This window comes from Podarcis muralis, chromosome 4 (genome assembly GCF_964188315.1).
Source record: "Podarcis muralis chromosome 4, rPodMur119.hap1.1, whole genome shotgun sequence".
Classification (NCBI taxonomy): Eukaryota; Metazoa; Chordata; class Lepidosauria; order Squamata; family Lacertidae; genus Podarcis; species Podarcis muralis.
The window spans coordinates 28,898,029-28,917,974 of NC_135658.1; the positions used below are offsets into that span (position 1 = coordinate 28,898,029).

Here is a 19,946-nt window from a genome sequence, read left to right on the forward strand (position 1 = left end):
TTAAGACTATTATTAACAGCAGCAGCAGCAGCAGCTATATACTGTAGATATTTTTTATTTTTAAGGATCCTAATGTTGTTGGAAACAATGTTTATCTGGCAAAATTGCTCTGTTGCTGGGTATTGTTTTCTTCACACCAGTAGTCCAATTTGTACTTCATTATAGGCATGCAACATGAGTGCAATACTAGTAGAATATAATGGTTAGCGATGTGCTGGCATGGCTGTTGCTGTATCCCGAGCTAAAGCTCCATATCAGAGAAAGTTAATCACTGTTATGCCTCATTAAAATCAATGGGGAAACTTAGACAAGTAATGGACACGGGTTAGCCCAATAATATAATAATTTATTATTTATACCCTGCCCACCTGCCTGGGTTTCCCAAATATGAGCTTGATTTGTATGGGCTTGGCCAACTGTGTTAATTTGCTAAAATGCTGGGAAATGTTCTGTGTCCCATCACATACCCCAGCAACGGGAGCTCAATGCAGTAGAAATCCTTTACCCCTCACTGCACTGAACTTCCTTACCTAGTTGCCTGGCTGTAAAAGGTCTCATTTCTCTCTTTGCCTGGCTGTGTTGGCTGTTGCTTCCTTCTCTTTTCTTTCCTGGCTCTTGGAATGCTAGCATAGCAGCATCTCAGGTGCCAGAGAGTGAATTAAGAGCCTCTGCGCCTGCTGACACTGGAACAGTTGCAGCCAGGCGAGGGAGTTGGAGGAAGTGAGTTTGAAGTTCTTGTGCGGCTTGGATTATAATCTGAAAAGCTGCAGAAAAAAACTATGGGGCCACAATGATTTTTCAAAGACCATTATGAGTTGCTGAATCAGGGAACTGTAAACTTTGTTTGTTGCTTATTTATAGGAAAACCCCACAACACAGAAAGTTATCTGCATGGCTCACTTCAGGGCTATTGCTAGTCATGACCCACTCAAGTTCCATTTGATTTCAATGAAATTTAACCATGAGCAACTTTCTCTGAATCGGGACCCAAATCTTTATGTCCCGGGACAGCAAATCTTTGGATAGGATCTCAAATCACAAAGCCTTAGACTAAGTACTGTTTGCTATAGAATATCCCTACAGATGTGAAGAGGACTGTTCTGGAGTGACTGATTTGAAGGCCCATCCTTGCAATGTGAGTTTAAGCAACAGTTACTGGATGTGGTAAGTAAGGTGTCTCATGGGCTCAACAGTTGCTTCACCAGCTGTTCTAAGCATTTCCTTGTTACCATGGTGTCTAAGGATCAGCCCAACAGTCTTAGCAAATATTCTGAAAACTGAAAACAGTGAGCTTTCAGCTGATCCTGTAACTTCTCTATTCCTTTTTCAAAGATACCTAGCATATATTCTCAGCTGCTGCTTTCTGCAGGCAATTGTAGATTATTGTCTGCCAGTGCTATCTGACCAGACTGCTTTTCTGCTGTTCGTTGCCCTTCCCTCGCCTCCTAGCAGCCCCTTCTCAACCCTGTATGCCCATCTCTACGCACCTCTTTATATAAGCTTTGCAAACATAGGATCAGCTTAAGTACTCCACTTGGCTGATAGTCACCGCGCGGATGATGTCATGGTTTTAACAGTAATAGCAAATGCTGTTTACAGAAACTGGGAGATGCTGAGATCTAACAGAATGGAAATCATTCCAAACAGATGCAGGAAGTTTCTTCTAGAAAGTTCTCTCTTATATACAAAACTTATTATATTTACATATATGTGTGTGTGTGTGTGTGTGTATATATATATATAAATGTATGTATATATATATATATAGGCAGATATGATACATAGCAAAGTCTATACAGTATTTACATCTCTTATTTATACTTTAAAATAAGCTTCTCAGAAGCTTTTAAATATTAGAATTACGCAATGGAAAAGCAATGACCACAGTCAATTTGTGTAGCCTGAAAAAGTTCTTGGACAAATATTCTTCAGTGAAGGAGATCAACGAATACAGGATGGGGCTGGGAGGGTGAATGAGTGACATTACCAGACCATGGCAGAGCTGCCCAAGCAATCCTTGCTTGGCTATTGCACAAACATAGGCTAAAATCACCCAGTGGCTCTAGTTTGTCCATGGAACTCCATATATCTCGGTATCCAGCACTCATATTTTTGTTTCTGGTCCCTCAGCAATCAGCGGTTGAAATGAATTCCTGATATTGGCAACTTCAGCTGCACACAGATGTCCAAAGCCTTTGTTGTACCACTCTAATGAATGACCTCTGGAGGGAGAAAGAGGAAAATTACTGTTAAGCATGTTCTTCCCCCAGCCTCATCGTGTTGGGAGGACATAAACACTAACAAAACAGGCAGAGGAGTTTTATACGCACCACGGTGCTAAACATTGCAGCTATGGTCACGCCTGAAAATCATGGACTTGAAAACTCCACTACACAGAATAAAATGTACATTTTACCCCTGACACGGAGAAAGCCAGAATGGACAATGTTTAGATTGCTTGGCCCGAGTCCAGGAAAGCTGGGTTCAAATCTTGCATCTGACACATAATACAAAGGCTGAACACCTGCATTTCTGCTATGTGTTTCTGCAATCTCTGAAGAGCATTCACGTGTCTGAAAGTAGTCGTAGTAGTTCAAATGTGCAGAAAAAATATGGAAGCATGCTTTCTATAACCTGTGACATGTTCTTTACACTTCTTGGGTTATCAAATTGGGGCCATTTTATCATCTATAAAATGGGAACGGTGGCAGTGCTGTTATGAAGACAAACAAAAAGAACTCTGCAGCACACACACACATTACAGTCCTGGTCACAAACACATGAGCATGACTAGTTCAGATGAATTCTGTTTTCACAAATGGGTGCAGGGCTGAAGGCAAAAACTAAAATGTTTTGAGAATAATAGCACCAGCTTTACTGCACTGAGTGGAAAGATCAGCTGAAGTGATACATTATTAACAGTTTTCAAGAAATAAACACATGGAATCGCACAGAAGGATGGAGCTTCATCTGTATGCTAAAGTACAGTTTTACCCCAGAAGAGTGTGATTATATATTTATCTCTCAGTGAATTTTAGAACTGTATTTAAATCACAAAGACGAAATCCCCCACAACTGCTGTTCATTTTATAATCCTCTGAGGATTCAAAATTCAAATTAGATTGTTTAAGCACAAAAGAATACACTAGGGACAGAAGCGCTGAATGACAAATTAGATGAGGAATGGCAAAATCTGTGGCCCTATGGATGTTGCTGGACTCTCAACTCCTAGCAGTGCCTGAAAGTATGGCTAATGGTCCGGCTAACGGTCCAAGCAATATCTAGAGGGTCACAGGGTCACTATCCTTGGATTAGATCCTGTTCACAGGATTGCAAACACATAACGTGCACAAAATCATGTAGAGATGCAAGAGCAGGAATGACGTTTGCTTTGCACAGCAGTATATTCATCACCCCTTTCCCACAAGGAAGGCCATGCACACAAAACAGGAGTGGTTGGCGAGGAGGGGAGCCACCATTCACCTGGCCTCCAGGTAGCCACATTGCTGCCTCTTACTGGGAAAGAGAGGAGTGAGGCAGTGGGGAGGCTGGGAGCTGAGTGGGAACATCAGCAGAGCCAATCCTGCTGGGGCAACTGCACAGCGCTGACCTCCCCACTGCCTCACTCCTAAGAAGCAGTGGCAGCCCCCTTCCCTACCAAGCACTCTTAGTACTGATGTTTCATGAGACATCCCAGAGTTTTTTTCTATTTGGCTGTCAAGGCAGGTAATAGTCGTCTTCATGTTGCATCATGATGCCCAGTACAGCAATGGAATGGGTCTTATATTGGTAACATTCACATAAACTTTTTAGAAACAGGAGTATTTGTTCCTTGTGAAATGTTCCTGCTCATTATAATGCGTTCCTTGGGGCCAGTGTGGGCAACAATTCAGAGATTTTTTTATGGCACTATGTAGTGAGCTGGCCTGCTAGCTTCATATTCACCAGCCACATGGAGATGGCTTGTTGACTAACTGCCACCAGTTGCACATGGTGGTTCTCTTGAAGCACAACTGTTCAGAAATTGAGCTGTAATTGACAATACTTTGGGAGGAGCGAATCTCCATGGAATCAATCTAAGGATAATTGAATAGCTAAAAAATCATGCTGGAGATGGAGCTAAACCAGTCCACGCACAGTTGCCTGAGAGTAAGTTCCATTGGGCCAAAGGTGATACAATACTTAGTAAGCAATTTTTTTAAAAAAATCCCGTTTTTATATTAACCAAGCAAGTAGAAGTTGTTTCTCTTAACAGAAGTAACTGCACTCCTCTAACTTTGCCAATCAATGCTCAGAAATGCTAGTTCTGTTCAGGAAGCCTGTTGACCAGGATCTTGGCACTGGTGGATACTTACTTCAGGTCCACCCTGCAAATGTGTGTCAGGCGAGATTTCCCAGAGCCACAGGGCTCTATTAAGTACTGGGAATCCATAACAACTGCTCGCACTCCTCCCATCAGAGGGGCTTCTTCATGTTCCACGGATACAGCCACCAATATGCACATCCCCTTAGGCAAATCGGTTCGCCACGTCCTGTTGAAACAGGTTTTAAGACAGGAAATGTGAATTGGAGGGGAAGAAATAAGGCGTCCAGCCTTGCGTCTCTCCATTCTTTCAGTAGTATACTTGCCTCAGTACAGCAATGCAGAGGAGTGATTTGAGAGAAGAAGGGCAAATATGACTGCTGTGGGAGTGTGGCCTAACACAAAATGGCTGCCAATGAGAGCATGCCATAACACAACATGGCTGCCACATGTAAAAGAAAAGAAAAAAGGGACAGGAGCACAAAATGCTGAAGGAATGCACCTTGTCAATGGAAAGAGGCACTTATAGCAGCCACCACACTCGCTCACAGAAAGAAGCTGGGAGAGTGGATGTCCAGTCCTGGCACCCATGAAATGTGAGCATGTTTAAGGGGACAATGTAGGAGGAGAGCTGAGCAGCAAGAACAAGTCTCTTAGGTTGTAATTTTCTGAGGGGATAGCATTTTACTGATTTTACTCTGTTTTGTTTCCAAACTAAATTTCAAGCCAGCATGTCTACCTGTCTCAGTCCTGATGGATTTGGAGAAGAAGAAGGCTGTCACAGATTAAATATTTATATATACTTGGTGGAGTCAGGAAATATACTTTGCAGAACCAGGAAAATAAAGATGGGTTGAAGTCTTATGGCAGTTCCAGCATTTCCTCAGTTTGGTAGGCAGCTAGGTCCCCACCCCCAGCCAAGGAAGATGCCACCTACATAAGCACTTCTTACACAATGGGGGAGGGTAGTAATAGAAACTGAAGTATCAGCCTGCCATGAGAAACACAACTCCTTATGGGGCCACTACAGGAAAACCCCAGAACAATTGGATCAGTGGAATTAATGCTGTTCTGATACCCTACACAGCTACATATATTAAATAGTCCTTGTTTGAGACAGCTGCCAATATTTATGGTTTAATGGCATCATTGAATAAATAGTTTTCAGAGTGAAAGATGCAAAGGTGTCCTTTTTTTAGAAAGAGATTTGAACTGATTTTATAGATATCTGATATGAGTGAAGTGTATTTTCTGCTGTTTGCTGAGGAGTTTAAGCTATGTGCCTTCATCTACATTCAACATAAACCATGGGTAGGCAAGCTAAGGCCCAGGAGCCAGAGCCGGCCCAATCGCCTTCTAAATCAGCATGTTTTTACATGAGTAGAATGTGTCCTTTTATTTAAAATGCATCTCTGAGTTATTTGTGAGGCCTGCCTGGTGTTTTTACATGAGCAGAATGTATGCTTTTATTTAAAATGTATCTCTGGGTTATTTTGGGGGCATTGGAATTCATTCATTTCCCCCCAAAAATATAGTCCGGCCCCCCACAAGGTCTGAGGGACAGTGGACCGGCCCCCTGCTAAAAAAGTTAGCTGACCCCTGACATAAACACTGCAAAATACCAATGTAGTTAAACTCCCATGAGAGGAAATGATGGCAACTGATGTGAATGGCTTTAAAACAGGCTTGCCATATGTCGGGGAATAAATAATGACATGTTCTGGTTTTCAGGTGTAAAAATGGCATTGGGGGGAACTCTGCCGAATTGGCAAAATGTCAGGGAAAACCTGGATGTACGGAAACAGCTCCAAAAGCTTAAAACCACTAAAAGCTCAACAATTTGGGTTTCCTTTAAAAAAGGAATTTTATTTTTTGAAATATGGCAACCCTAGCTTTAAAAGATGTTTAGATAGATTTCTGGCGGATAAGGCTACCAGCCATGATACCTATGCTCTGCCTCCATGGTCAGAGGCAGGAATGCATCTGAATACCAGTGAATGGAAACCACAGGAGGGGAATGAATTATCACACTCTGGTTCTTGCAGGATTTCCATAGGCATTGGGTTGGCCACTGCAAGAACAGGATGCTGGCCTACCACTAGCCTGATTTATCTGGGCTATTACGGTCCTACGCAAAATTAGAAAAGTCATTTGGGTAAAAATAATAATTATAGAAAAAAGGATGATGCCATGAAGTACAAATGTCTAAATATTCAATGTGCCTTGGCGGTAAGGTTGCTAACATACTCTACCACTAAATTAATTTACCTGAGAACTAAGAAGTCTCTAGCAGGATGGGGAGCCATACTGTTCAGAACATATTGGTAGACCTCCGTCTGCTTGTCCAACGTTTCAATGACTTTCCACTGCAAGAAATCCTCATCCCAGAGATGGCGTTCTCTTAGAACTCGGTTCAATACAACAGAGGGAGGAGCCTCAACTTCCACGGATGCCTTCCAAATCCTCAATGGGTTTCCATCTCCTACCTTAATCGAGGGAGTGGCGGTAAGGAGGAAGGGAAGACAAGAGAAGGGAAAGTGATGATGGGTTAAGCGTACAGAATGAGACAAGGAGAAAAACCCAAAGAAGCCAGTCTGTGTACCTAAAGTATTTCTGCCTGCCCCCAGGATATATACGCCAATGTCCCCTGCAGACAGCAACCTGCACTATTTTGGATGCCACTCTGGAAGGTTCCTTACCTTCATAAGCTGGTTTTGCGGTGCACAAAGGCTAGAGGGGAAAGAAGGGCCCTCAGAATGCCAGCACCTGTTGATTATGAATTGAAATCTCATTCATGCTTCCACTAAATTGTACTGCTGAGCTACATGAAATCCCATGTTCAATGTGACTGTGTGGCAAAACTATTAATCAAGGGCAGCAAACTAATGGCTGAACATTTCAGTGTTTCCCAACCTTGTGCCTCCAGATGTTTTTGGCCTACAACTCCCATCATCCCTGACTAGCAAGACCAGTGGCAAGGGATGATGGGAATTGTAGGCCAAAAACAGCTGGAGGCACAAGGTTGGGAAACACTGGATTAGCTACCACCAATGGAAACTTGGATATGTAGAAGTGAAGTATAAAATTGACTTATTTTAATCGTCTAAGTCAGGGGTAGAGAACCTGTGGCCCACCAGATGTTCTTGGATTCCAGCTCCCATCAGTACTAGCCAGCATGGTCAGGGATGATGGGAGTTGTAGTCCCAGAACATCTAGGAAGCTACAGGTTAGGCATCATTGATTTAAAGGATGGGAAAATCAACTTATGGAGTACTCTTCAAAGACAATGGGAACTGCTTATTAGATATTGGAACTGCACTTTTCTGTCTGAAAATGTCAAACATGAAGTGCTGGTTCTAATTGAAAACATTTTATTTAATAGACATTATTTGTATGTGTCTTGTTAGCTTTCCTAAAAAAGAAGTTTTAAAAAATTGATTATATATTCCCTCTCTGCCCTCCACTTGCTATGTATTATGGTTATATACACACACAGGTGTGTCTCATTGAATCCTGATCAACATTTTTCTGGGGTTTCAAGAGGGTTCCCCAAATATCATGCAAAATTTGACAATATACGTTTTGGTAGTTTCACCTTTTTGTAGCACAGGTCCGTATTTTCTGCGCTGGAACAAGTGACCCATCCTTTGAATTTTTCTTTCGCTTCTTTGCAGAGGCTCTGTATTAGACTTTCTAGGTAGGTCCGGTAATTCCCACCTTCTTCGTCCATTTGCTTGCCCAGTTCCACCAGAGTTGGAGCATGCACTTCGGCCTCAACATACGAATTCCGAGACTGTGTTACCATGTCATGTGGGATCTGCGAGTGGGGGAAGAGATGGAAGAATTGATTTGGAATTAATATTTTTGTGCAAAACCTATTTCATAGAAATCCTGTCTGGAAATATCTGCCTGACACTAATTGTAAGATTAAAAGGTAAAGGTACCCCTGCCCGTACGGGCCAGTCTTGACAGACTCTAGGGTTGTGCAGCCATCTCACTTAAGAGGCCGGGGGCCAGCGCTGTCCGGAGACACTTCTGGGTCACGTGGCCAGCGTGACAAAGCTGCATCTGGCGAGCCAGCGCAGCACACGGAACGCCGTTTACCTTCCCGCTGGTAAGTGGTCCCTATTTATCTACTTGCACCCGGGGGTGCTTTCGAACTGCTAGGTTGGCAGGCGCTGGGACCGAACAACGGGAGCGCACCCCGCCGCGGGGATTCGAACCGCCGACCTTTCGATCGGCAAGCGCTAGGCGCTGAGGCTTTTACCCACAGCGCCACCCGTGTCCCAAATAATTGTAAGATTACAAATATCTAAATTCCAAAAAGGAATACTGAATGTGTCAGAGTTCCGTTGAGGTGCTGTTCCTCTGCCCTTGCATGAGAAAGGGAGTACGCTACCTGTCTTCCCTCCCTGCTTGGGTTTTGCCACTCCACCAGCTTTGGGGAACTGGAGCACTCAAGTTTTGACACTCCACCAGCTTTGGGGAACTGGAGCACTCAAGCAGAAGTTATCCTTCCACCTTGTGGAGATCAACAGTGATACATGGTTGGAAGCAGTGCACTTGCCCCTCCTCTCCTTCATCACATGACTACTTAGAACACCTGAACGGCGCTTGTCTATTGGTTCACTGTTATGTCTTGTCCACTGGGCTGTTCTTCAAGTCCAAATAATACTAGGTAGGTTAAGACTTTATTCTATATTCAAGTAACATTAGTATAGAACACTATACTATCCTTATAGCATAGAACAGACTGTTCTTATGAGACCACTCAAATCACAAAGATATATGGAAGGTTTTTTTTGACAACTGTAACCTTTTGTGATGAAAGAGACTGATAAATTGAATAACAATGTTCCAGAAAGTTACAGAGGAAATCACATAGAGGTCCTTCCAGGTGAGCAACAAAATACTCCAGTGCATAAACTTTTATTCCAAGGCTAAAGTGGAACTTTATAGGCAAAGTACTTGAAAGCATGTTCTCTTGTGAATATTGACTTCTGAATCTTTCACTCACCTCAAAAAGTTTAGCGCATTCTGCTATCATGTGTGCAAGTCCCTGAGTTGCTGCCAGGTTTTCACTGAGATCTTTCTGATCAGGCTTCCCTGTTGCGTATTTCTTCTGTATTACTCTGCAAATGAATTCAGTGTTTCAAGTGTGATAAAGGAACAACAGCCTTTTTCAGATGAAAGGCGACGTTGTGACACTTATAACTTTTCAGTACCAACCTACAAAGAGTCTTTTACAGTCTACTTTTATCGTTTGAGGGAAAACCCTTTGTACTGAGGAGAAAGGGGATGCCTTAAACATTCTCATGGCAAAGAAATAAAAATCACTAAAAGGTTAAAGAGTCAAACATAACAAGTTGCCTGAAGGAGTGTTTCCACCCCCATCATTCAGCCTGGACACTGAAATATAGCTCCGAGGGCCTTCTGGCGGTTCCCTCCCTGCGAGAAGTGAACTTACAGGGAACTAGGCAGAGAGCCTTCTCGGTAGTGGCGCCCGACTTGTGGATGTCAAGGAAATAAACAACTATCTGACATCTGAAGGCAGCCTTGTTCAGGGACGTTTTTAATGTTTGATGTCGTATTGTATTTTAATTTGTTGAAAGCCGCCTAGAATGGCTGGGGGAACCTAGTCAGATAAGTATCTTCATTGGTTTTACCAGATGCCAGGGATTGAATCAGGACCTTTTGCATGCTTAGCGACTGCTCTACCATTGACCTACAGCTCTTCTTCTGTGCATCATTCATAAGCATCCATGCATCCATAAGGTCATGTTTAAGACACATGATGCCTATGGCAAGCCTACAAGCAGGACATGAGCACAATATCACTCTCCCTTCCTGCAGTTTCCAGCAACTGGTCTTCTGCTCTTAGCCCTCATGATTAGTAGTCACTGATAACCTTGTCCCCCAGGAATATGAATTTCTGGTTTTATTATCTCATTATCCTCAAAACAGCCACAAGAAAATAGGTTCAGATGAGAGATAGTGACTGGGTCAAAGTAACCCAGTGAGTTTCATGGCTGAGCAAGGAATTCAAAGCAACTTTAACGAATTTCCACATACATTCGCTGACACTGAGATAAAAGCTTTCAACGAATCCTTATTCTGAAACTTGAAATTTTACAATGTCCATGTATAACATTTAGCCATTATTATTCTTACTACTACTACTAGGAATTACCCCACCTTCACCCTAAGGTTCCAGGGGGTATCATGACAATTTGAAATGCAACATAAAAAAATAGTTTAAAACATTTCAGTCCTAAGAAGAGGGTGAGTCGTAAAAATATACACCTCAATTGTCAAACTCCAGGGTTAAGAGGTGCATCCTCGGCATTAAATGAAAGATGAATAGTGAAGGTTTCAGACATGCTTCTGTGGGGAGGAAGGTCAACAACTTAGGGTTGCCTCAGAATAATCATGTCGCTTCCAACTAGGGCATTGGTAGGCGTTTTGTGCTGAGTCTCAGATTTCCTGCCCCTTCTCACACTTTTTTGAAAAACAGACTTTGCTTACTGGTTTGCTGTGCATGCTCTAAAGCATAGCACTGGCAAGACCCCAGCAACCCAAAGACCTAAAGCTGCATCTATACATATATAAATCAGCAAATGCAAAATGCGGGTCACACGTCTCTGCCCCGAGTCTTTATAAGCACCTAGCAACACTCTTAACTTGCAACCCAGAGCAAGAAAAGTAGCAATTCCTTACCGTGGCGAGCTTTCTTTCTTGACCAGATTGAGGTGGAAAAGCGAAGGGGCCAGGCACACGGCTATGTTCATGGGTGTCATCTGGTTCTCTTCCACGGAAGTGACGTCATTGAGGAAACAAAGCAGAGTCTGCAAAACCTCCCTGTTTTCATCTGACATCAACATGATGGCAGCCTGGACCGCCTGAAGCCGTTGTTCTTTTGGAACATCTGAGGGAACGAAACGCGCCGCTTAATAAAAATTTGATTGTAAATTCAAACAAGAGCTTTGGGACATCAGATCTCACCTCCAAACTCCAAATTACTTCTGGAAGAGAGCTAGTGTGCAGCAATGGTAAGTTTTTCTTGTTCACATCCTGTGACCTACTTTGTGCCTTGCTGTTCGCCAGTGGTGCAGTCAGGTCGTTTTAGACTCTGGACTTGAAAGTCCCTTCACTTGCAGTATAATCGTATGCGTGCCAACTCAGAAGTCACTCTCATGGAGTCAAATGGGACTGATTCTCAGGTCAGAGTGTATAGTATTACAGCATTACTTCAAAATATATGCAAGCCCTGCTGCATTTTGCAGCTTAGCAGTGCCCCACATCCAAGGTCCTGCTCTGAAGGCACCACTGCTGTTCACCTTGGGTCGTTTTAGAAATTAGAAACCAGAAAATGGCACCACTGCACAAGCTGGCTAAGCTAGTAGTAAATGGCCATAAACTGTGTCTGTGAAAATACCCAAGCTGTGCTACATCGGCAGGTGATATGAAGCCTCTGGAACGGCCAGAACTGGTATAAAATATAATACCAGATGCCTTGTTGCCGCCTTTGCCTGGTCAACGGAGCACCTTGCATTTGCCCAACTTCAGGCTCCTGTGTCTAGCCAATGAGCTGAGAGGCACTGGCTGGAAAGACAGCCTCCAAGATTTGTGCAGCAGGACCACCAATAGCTCTGATTTGGCTCTGCCACTTCTCTTTCCTCTTATTTATTTATTTGATTTATATTCAGCGTTCCCTCACAAAGGAGCCTAGGGCAGCAAATGACAAGCAGAAAAAAGCCCCAAGACATTAAAACAATTCAAGTGCAGACGGGAAAAGATCTCTACTTTTAAAAATCTTGTCCTTTTTCCTCTACCACTACTATTTGTAGTAATGTAAAGGTAAAGGGACCCCTGACCATTAGGTCCAGTCGTGGCCGACTCTGGGGTTGCGGCGCTCATCTCGCTTTATTGGCCGAGGGAGCCGGCGTATAGCTTCCGGGTCATGTGGCCAGCATGACTAAGCTGCTTCTGGTGAACCAGAGCAGCACACGGAAACGCTGTTTACCTTCCCGCTGGAGTGGTACCTATTTATCTACTTGCACTTTGATGTGCTTTCAAACTGCTAGGTTGGCAGGAACAGGGACCGAGCAACGGGAGCTCACCCCATCGCGGGGATTCGAACCGCCAACCTTCTGATCGGCAAGTCCTAGGCTCTGTGGTTTAACCCACAGCGCCACCCGCGTCCCTCACTATTTGTAGTAGTAGTATGTATAGTTGTAACTGATCTTACTATACCCATCAGGACCATCAAGGTGATGCACTCTGTTAAAACGCAACCTCACAAACCAGCAATAAAACAGACACATATGGCAATATCCCAAGTTGTGCAGTTTCCCCTCCATCTCCTCCCTGCTGCAGCCCCAGCCTGCATCCTTCCCAGATCTGCTCAGAAGGACTGGGGCTCTGGGCCGATTGTAGAGGTGGGCAGGGGGCTGCAGGGGGAGGGGGAAATCCTTTCAGCTAACCTTGTCTGCTCCACTGGCAGATGGGCATGGCTGGGCTTCACCCATAAAGCCCAATAAAACCCAGTAAAAATACAGTCAGTAGCACAAATACAGTTTAAGTACAGTCAGGAAGCAGAGATCCAAAATTAAACCGGCACAGCAGCCCTTAAGACCCTGGCAGAATACACAGGTTTTTATAAGCCCTTTCTGTCCCTGCAGAGTTCATCTGGACAGTTTTACTGCTGCAGTTAAATCTCTGGGAAGTGGAGTGGGCCACGCAGTGAACAGGGACCTCATTTCCTTTTGAGAGCGCAATGCCATAACACTGCATGCTCTTTTCTCGGCAACATTGTTTGTGGCACAACAAGAAAAGAATAGGGAAGCTTGGGAAATGTGTGTCCTCCTCTACAGAGCCAAGGGGTATGTGTGTGGTGGTAGTGGGGAGTTTAATAAATTCACGAATGGAGGAAGCTTAAATATTACGCCTGATAAAACTAATTCACAAGCCACCACTCTGTTCACTCAGCTTGCATTCAAGGTTCCCCTGTGTAAATCAGACACTAAACCAATGAAAGAATAGGAGAAACTGCTTTATAGTACACGCTTCAGCAAGCCACTATCTTCTCTCTATTTGAAGATTCAGGCTGCAACTCTAGACCCAGTTTCCCTGGGAGTAAGCTTGATTGAACTCAGTGGGATTTACCTTTGAGTAGATGTACCTGGGATTGCAATTGTGCTGTCAGTCAAGCATTTTATTTGAACTTTTTTTTTTAGAGGAAAAAGATGGTGAGGTGAATATATTACAGCTCCAAATTCCTAGGCTGGGGGGAAATGCAGTGTTTTCAAGAGAACAGGAGCGGACAGACTTCTTTATGCTGGGGGAGGGGGATATCTTCCAACTCCTTTTATAAACCACAGTGCTTGGGCCCACCAGCCAGAACCAATCACAACTTCCTTTTCTTACCTGCATTTACCCCTCCCCCTTGCAAAGCATGTACAGGGCAGCAAGGAAAATCCAGGGTGGCTGGAATTTTGATTGATGCTCTGCCCATCCATGCAATTTTGATTGCCCATGCATCCATAAGAAAATGAGAGATGCTGAGATTTTACCCTGTGGAAAACACCACACTCGGTAGACATAGCATTTCCCACCTTGGGATGCTGCTGGTTCTGAAGCATGAAAAACAGGAACATGGTGTGCCATGAAACAATTCCGGATCTTAGCAAGAAAATTACAAAAAAGAACACCCTCCTTTTAAAATTACGGGCTATCTACAGATTGTCTTTCAGTGAAACAAAACTGAAGCCCACTGTTATTATGTTTACACACCAGAAAATCACACATACCCTTTCAATAACTGGTGTTATTTAAGAAGTTTTGACTGCAGCCCTGGCTTGGGCTTCATGAGGAAAATGCAACTTGCTGCTCCTGCCGGTGTCTCCATTTCCTCCTCTTACTTTGGGGCCAGCTGATTTTATGTGTTTGCTGGTAAATCAAACAGCAAGGCGAGAAGGGGTTTTGTTGTTGTTGATGCTGCTGCTAGTATGATCTCAGCAAGCACATTAGACTAGGGCTTCCCAAGTCCCCAGCTGGTTTTAGGACTACAGTTCCCATCATCCCTGAACACTGGTCCTGCTAGCTAGGGATGATGGGAGTTGTAGTACACAAACAGCTGGAGACCCAAGTTTGGGAAAGCTTGCTTTAAGCCAGGCTCTGAATAGTTTAAAGGTCTAATAGTCCACATTCACTCCTAATGGAAACAACCCTAGTACTTACACTGATATATGTGGAGGAACGTTTCTCCTAATTTGCTAGTGAGCAGAGGCTCAGGCAGGTCCCTGAAAAACTGCTTTACCATATCTGCCACATCATACGCTGACTGGTCTTCATAGTTGACATTTTCAGGAGAGCTTTCGTTCATGTGGCGTAAGGCCTGTATTCGGGATTTCACACCTGACTTCCGGAAAAGACCCACCTAAAAGATAAACCACATTTTGTTAGCTATGTAGCCATTTGGCATTATGATCAGTGAGAAAAATACACATTATACAGGAGTATCTTTAAAAAAACAAACCCGAACCACAACTGCTGTAATTAAATAAGGATCAGGGCATATTCCGGTCAATGGGTTGGCTCCAAAGATATGCAAGTTGCGCTCTACTCATGGAAGGTAAGAGAATAGTTTTGCAGATTTCTCTCTCCTATGTCACCCAAAAATCTACTTCTTTGGGTGGCCAAGAGACCATCTGGAGCAGTATGGGGAGATTACAGGAGGAAAGGGGGAATTGGGAGGAAAGCTGCTCCATTATTTCTGTGCATGGACTCTTCCACTGCGAAAAAATGGGACATTCTGTTTGCAAAAGGACTACTCTGAATTGCAGTCTGTGTAACAGAATCTATAGCTTCCTCCATATTTTCTTCATATCGTCATTTCCCTACTTTTGCACAGTTTCATGGTCCCACCATCTGATACCTCTGTGCTGTGCATAAATATTAAGAGATTAAGGTAATGTGACAAGAACATCTGTACTCCAATGTTTGTTAACAGCATCAAAACACTTTTAAAAAAAGCTAAACAAGGGAACACTAAAATAGTCACTGTTTAAAACCTAGAAATGCTGAGTAAACAGGCACATCACGTGGTATCAAAATGGTCTCTAAAAAGGTCATTTCCCATATAAGCTACAAAGAAGAGACCCATTAAATAGGGTGGCTGCATTTTTTCCACCTACAGTTCTATCTGCCTGTAACTCGCAATCCTCTCCCTCACACACCCTTATCAGTAGGTTTACTAGACTTGCGTCAGCCTATTCATGTGACACTGTTGAGTCTTTAATAATAATAATTTTACTATTTATACCCTGCCAATATGGCTGGGTTTTCCCAGCCTCTCTGGGTGGCTTACAGCATATATGTACTAGTTCCCTTTTTATGTTTCTGAAAGCCACAACAGAACCAGTGGTGGATCCAGAACAACTGTTTGCCCAGCTACCCTTGAAGCGGAGTGAAACATCGCCACCCAAAGTCCACCACAGATGAAATCAAGTTAGGCAATATCTGCATGCCAGTATGATAAAACCACACTGCTCTCAGATGCTACGGATTAACTACCTTAACAGCAGACACCTTAACTCTTGCAGAGGGTGTGTATATTGGCTGCCAGATCCCGATCTTCTTCCAGTCTGTCATAGTCTCCAACCCCAAGTTATGCTATCTTAAGTCATGCTGTGCTGTCAGTGGTTTCTGATATCAAGGCCTTACACACCAAAGAAAATATCATTTTCTCTAAATAAAACGACTGAACGCAAGCATTTTCAAAAAGTGCTGAGGACCCATCTTTGTACATTTTACAGGCAAATGGGGTAATCCATGCATTCTGACTGCGTTTAGCTGTTTTGTTTGACAGTTTTTTCAGATTTTATTTTCAATCTTTTTAAATAATTTATATAGTCCTTTGTCCTGGTACTGGTGCCAATGAAGTGTGGACGAGATACCTTTAAATACATAAATGAAATAGCTCAGCTACTGTGGCAGACAGTCAGAAAAGATTATTTCTACCTATATCATATACTGGTTGCCAAGTAATAGCTGGATTTGAAGGACATAATTTTCAGACTAAGTCTTCCAGGCTCTTTTCTATCCTGTTGCCTTAGCATGGAAGAAGATGTGGTAGGGATTAATTACATAGGCTTTCTGTGATACATAAATATTTTTCCCATGTGCTTTCTTCTGCAAGAAGCTGATAATTCTTCAAATGAACTGTCTAGCAGCTTTGCACAGAACTGTCCCATTTCCAGCAGTTCTCATAAATGGAATGCCCCCGGGGCAAATTCCTGTGTACAAACCACATTTTAATTCCCAAGTGAAGTTGTGTTATACCACTGGGGATCTATTAAGGTTATTTTTCCTCATTTCACAGTAGGAGGGATGACGACATAGTGTGTGGTGGTGGGGAATCTATGAGAAAATGAGATTGGGCATATTTCCATTTTCAAATTATAGAACTGAAGTTTTCCTTTGCCTCACCATATATATTTGTCTCAATTATCATTGCACTGCTTGACTCAGGACTGATGTTTCTTAATAATGATATTGATGGGCTTACATTTTGTACAGTTTATTACAGTTATAAAGAATCCCAGCTGTCTACTAGAAACAAATGTTTTACTGATCTGAAAACTGACTTTAAATGCAAACTTTAAAATGCTATATACAAAAAGCCTCATGGACTAAATGTCAACACAAAAAGCACTGTAAATAGTTCTGCATTCCAGCATAATTTATGGTCACATGTGAAGGTTGCAGTCAGAACAGAGCAGAAAACCAACAGTAAGTGACTGCAACACCAAATTTATTTAATACTAAAAGACTGATTTTGTTCTAAGCTGCATCCATCTCTTCATCAGTCTGAGTAATAGAAGCTCTTGTGTCAAACATAAAAAAATTCAATATATATAAAAGGCTAAGCTCTGAATCTATAGTAGCTTGTTACTCATCAGTAACCAGTCTGCAGCTAATCATTGTTTGAACCCATTTTGCTGATCTTTTATGCTTGAGGTTTATTTTGTGATGCACTGGAGGAGTTGGTATAGGTTACGGCTGTGTTAAACGCCTTGGGCATCTTAATGACAGAAAGGAAGGGTAGAAAACCTATTGCTGTTGCTGCTATTGTACTTAAGAGGTTCCTTCAAACTATTCCTGCTGCTGATTCACTTAAAAACGTGCTGTTCCATGAGAAAAGATGGAGAGGAAAGACAAGCTTTTTCAAGGGAAGAAAAGAGCCTTGGAGCACTGAAGACAACCAGTGGGCCTTCATGTTGCTTAATTTCTTGAAACTATTAATAGAAAACACAATATATTGTACAATAGTAATCCCATCTCCTTTAAAATCAGAAAACAATGAATGGAAACCCCTGGGTTTTACCTTGTTTACTGGAGAAAAGAGTGCAATGCATCCCTCTAACACTCCAACACATACTTGCATAGCCTATCAATAAGCTTATATAAAGGACGCGGGTGGCGCTGTGGGTTAAACCACAGAGCCTAGGACTTGCTGATCAAAAGGTCGGCAGTTCGAATCCCCACGACGGGGTAAGCTCCCGTTGCTCGGTCCCTGCTCCTGCCAACCTAGCAGTTTGAAAGCATGTCAAAGTGCAAGTAGATCAATAGGTACCGCTCCAGCGGGAACGTAAACGGTGTTTCCTTGCGCTGCTCTGGTTCACCAGAAGTGGCTTAGTCATGCTGGCCACATGACTTTAAAGCTGTACGCTGGCTCCATCGGCCAATAAAGCGAGATGAGTGCCGCAACCCCAGAGTCGGCCATGACTGGACCTAATGGTCAGGGCTCCCTTTATCTTTTTAAGCTTATATATAGCTAGCACAGAACTGAAAAATAATGTTTGTGCCCTTGATCCAGAGCTTTTTTGCACATATCCACTGCTTCATGCTCATGCACAGCAGGTCTTCCAAACCATCACTCTTTGGGAACATTTATACAATTGCTTTCGAAATGGCATGTGGCTGGTGGAGCAGACATTTGGGAATGTTGGTAAATGGCAACAGTATTTACATGCTGGCTCTTTTCTCTTGCCTTTCTCTCTCTCCTCCCCCTCTTTTTTAAAATGCTTTTCTCATCACACACAACAGAGGAAAAGCATTAGCCCATACGGTTTCTCCATGCTCTGGTGTGGCCAGCCAAAAGGTCAGAGCACAACACGCCACTTGAAGCTCACTTTAAAATATAAGTCTCTCTCTCAATTACACTTGAATCACAAGCAAGGATCAGATTCCATGGAAGCAGAATTAAATCTCTTGCTGCATTACACCCTGATGCTGCTAATCTCTCTTATTGTTCAGTGATTTTTGTCTGACCTTTTTATTTATTTTTTGTTCTTTGAAACTGCTAAACTGCACTCCCAGATATGCTACTGAAAACCCAGTAGTAATGGGATGTAAGCATTTTTTTCTTGGTAGGGTAAGCCCACTGGTGGTAATTATTAGTGTAAGAGAACAGGTCAGAGAGGGTAACTGAATTAATAATATATTACTGATGTAGCTAACTCCTTTTTAATAAAGGTTGTGCATGTCTCTAAGACCAGAATGTGGAGATGGGGATTCGTTGCCCTTCAAGATTCTCAGAAGACAGACAACCTCTATCCATAAAACGATTGAGTTTGTTTCATCTACTTTTTTCTGAAGTCTTCTGCTAGGAAGCTTCAGATTTGGGCAAGGGGAACATAGAGATTAATTTCTGGGTGTGTCCACAACCAAATATACATGAATAGTAGCCATAAGACCAATGTCATTCTGTATGCTAGAAGAGACAACATTTTAGTTCTGCAAACAACAGACAAGTCCATTGTTTATCTGTAAAATGGTACTAACAGTTCCATATTTTCTAGGGTTATGGTAAGGGCAAGCACAATAAAGACAGTAAAGCATTCTCAAATTAAAGTGTGCTACGTAAATAATATTTTTTAATGGCAGCAATAGGGCTAGCACACACTACTAAATCCTTAAAACTGTCTAGTCATCCTTGAAGGGACATTATGCTAGTCCAAACAACAAAACCAAAGGCATAAAAACCCACCTCGCATAATTTTAGCTGGGGAAAAGCTGCTATAGGAGTTTGTATGCCCATAAACCTACACAAATGAAGAACTTACCTGATCCAGGCAATTGTTGCGTAAATAGCGCAGCGCTTGTTGTATGCTCTGTGGAAGGGGCTGCCCTGTTCTTTGCACATGAACTATTAAAGGCACACCAAATATGTTTTTATCCTTGTAGTCTGGAACTTTCATCCTCTTCATGAACTTTGGTACAGACCTAATGATGATAATAACAGTACAAATAAAAAACAACACAACGGTGTATCCTATAAAAACTGCCTATCTCTATGGTGGACATACATCATTCCTCCCTGACCACGCAGTGTGTGGGTGCTGTCCTGAGGCATGAAACAGGTTTCTAGCCATGCAGCCCCTGAGTTGTTTGAAAGATCAGAAGTCACACATTTGCAGAAAAATAACAGCCTAGTCAATTCTCATACCCACAATCAATCAATAACCCACACCAACATTCCCCATGTAAGCCACTGGGTTGCTACAGAATGAGGATTGAACAGGAACCAAAAGAAAAACATAAGAGCATAAGAAAAGTCTGGCTGGATCAAATCACAGGT

The 19,946-nt window shown here is 42.7% G+C and overlaps 1 protein-coding gene across 6 annotated transcripts in view; it reads right to left on the reverse strand.

Annotated features, from left to right (window-relative positions):
* Positions 1-823: 823 nt before the first annotated feature.
* Positions 824-19,946, reverse strand: part of STARD13 (StAR related lipid transfer domain containing 13) — a 218,240-nt gene continuing 199,117 nt past the window's right edge. For all 6 annotated transcript variants that reach the window (XM_077927137.1, XM_077927138.1, XM_028726488.2 and 3 more), the window contains 8 exons: positions 19,432-19,591; positions 14,543-14,741; positions 11,021-11,228; positions 9,321-9,435; positions 7,899-8,120; positions 6,572-6,789; positions 4,356-4,532; positions 824-2,222 (listed from right to left, as the gene is read on the reverse strand). In XM_077927137.1, coding sequence (XP_077783263.1) covers positions 2,105-2,222; positions 4,356-4,532; positions 6,572-6,789; positions 7,899-8,120; positions 9,321-9,435; positions 11,021-11,228; positions 14,543-14,741; positions 19,432-19,591 — 1,417 coding nt within the window. In that variant the 3' untranslated portion in view covers positions 824-2,104. The remainder of the gene's footprint in view (positions 2,223-4,355; positions 4,533-6,571; positions 6,790-7,898; positions 8,121-9,320; positions 9,436-11,020; positions 11,229-14,542; positions 14,742-19,431; positions 19,592-19,946) is intronic.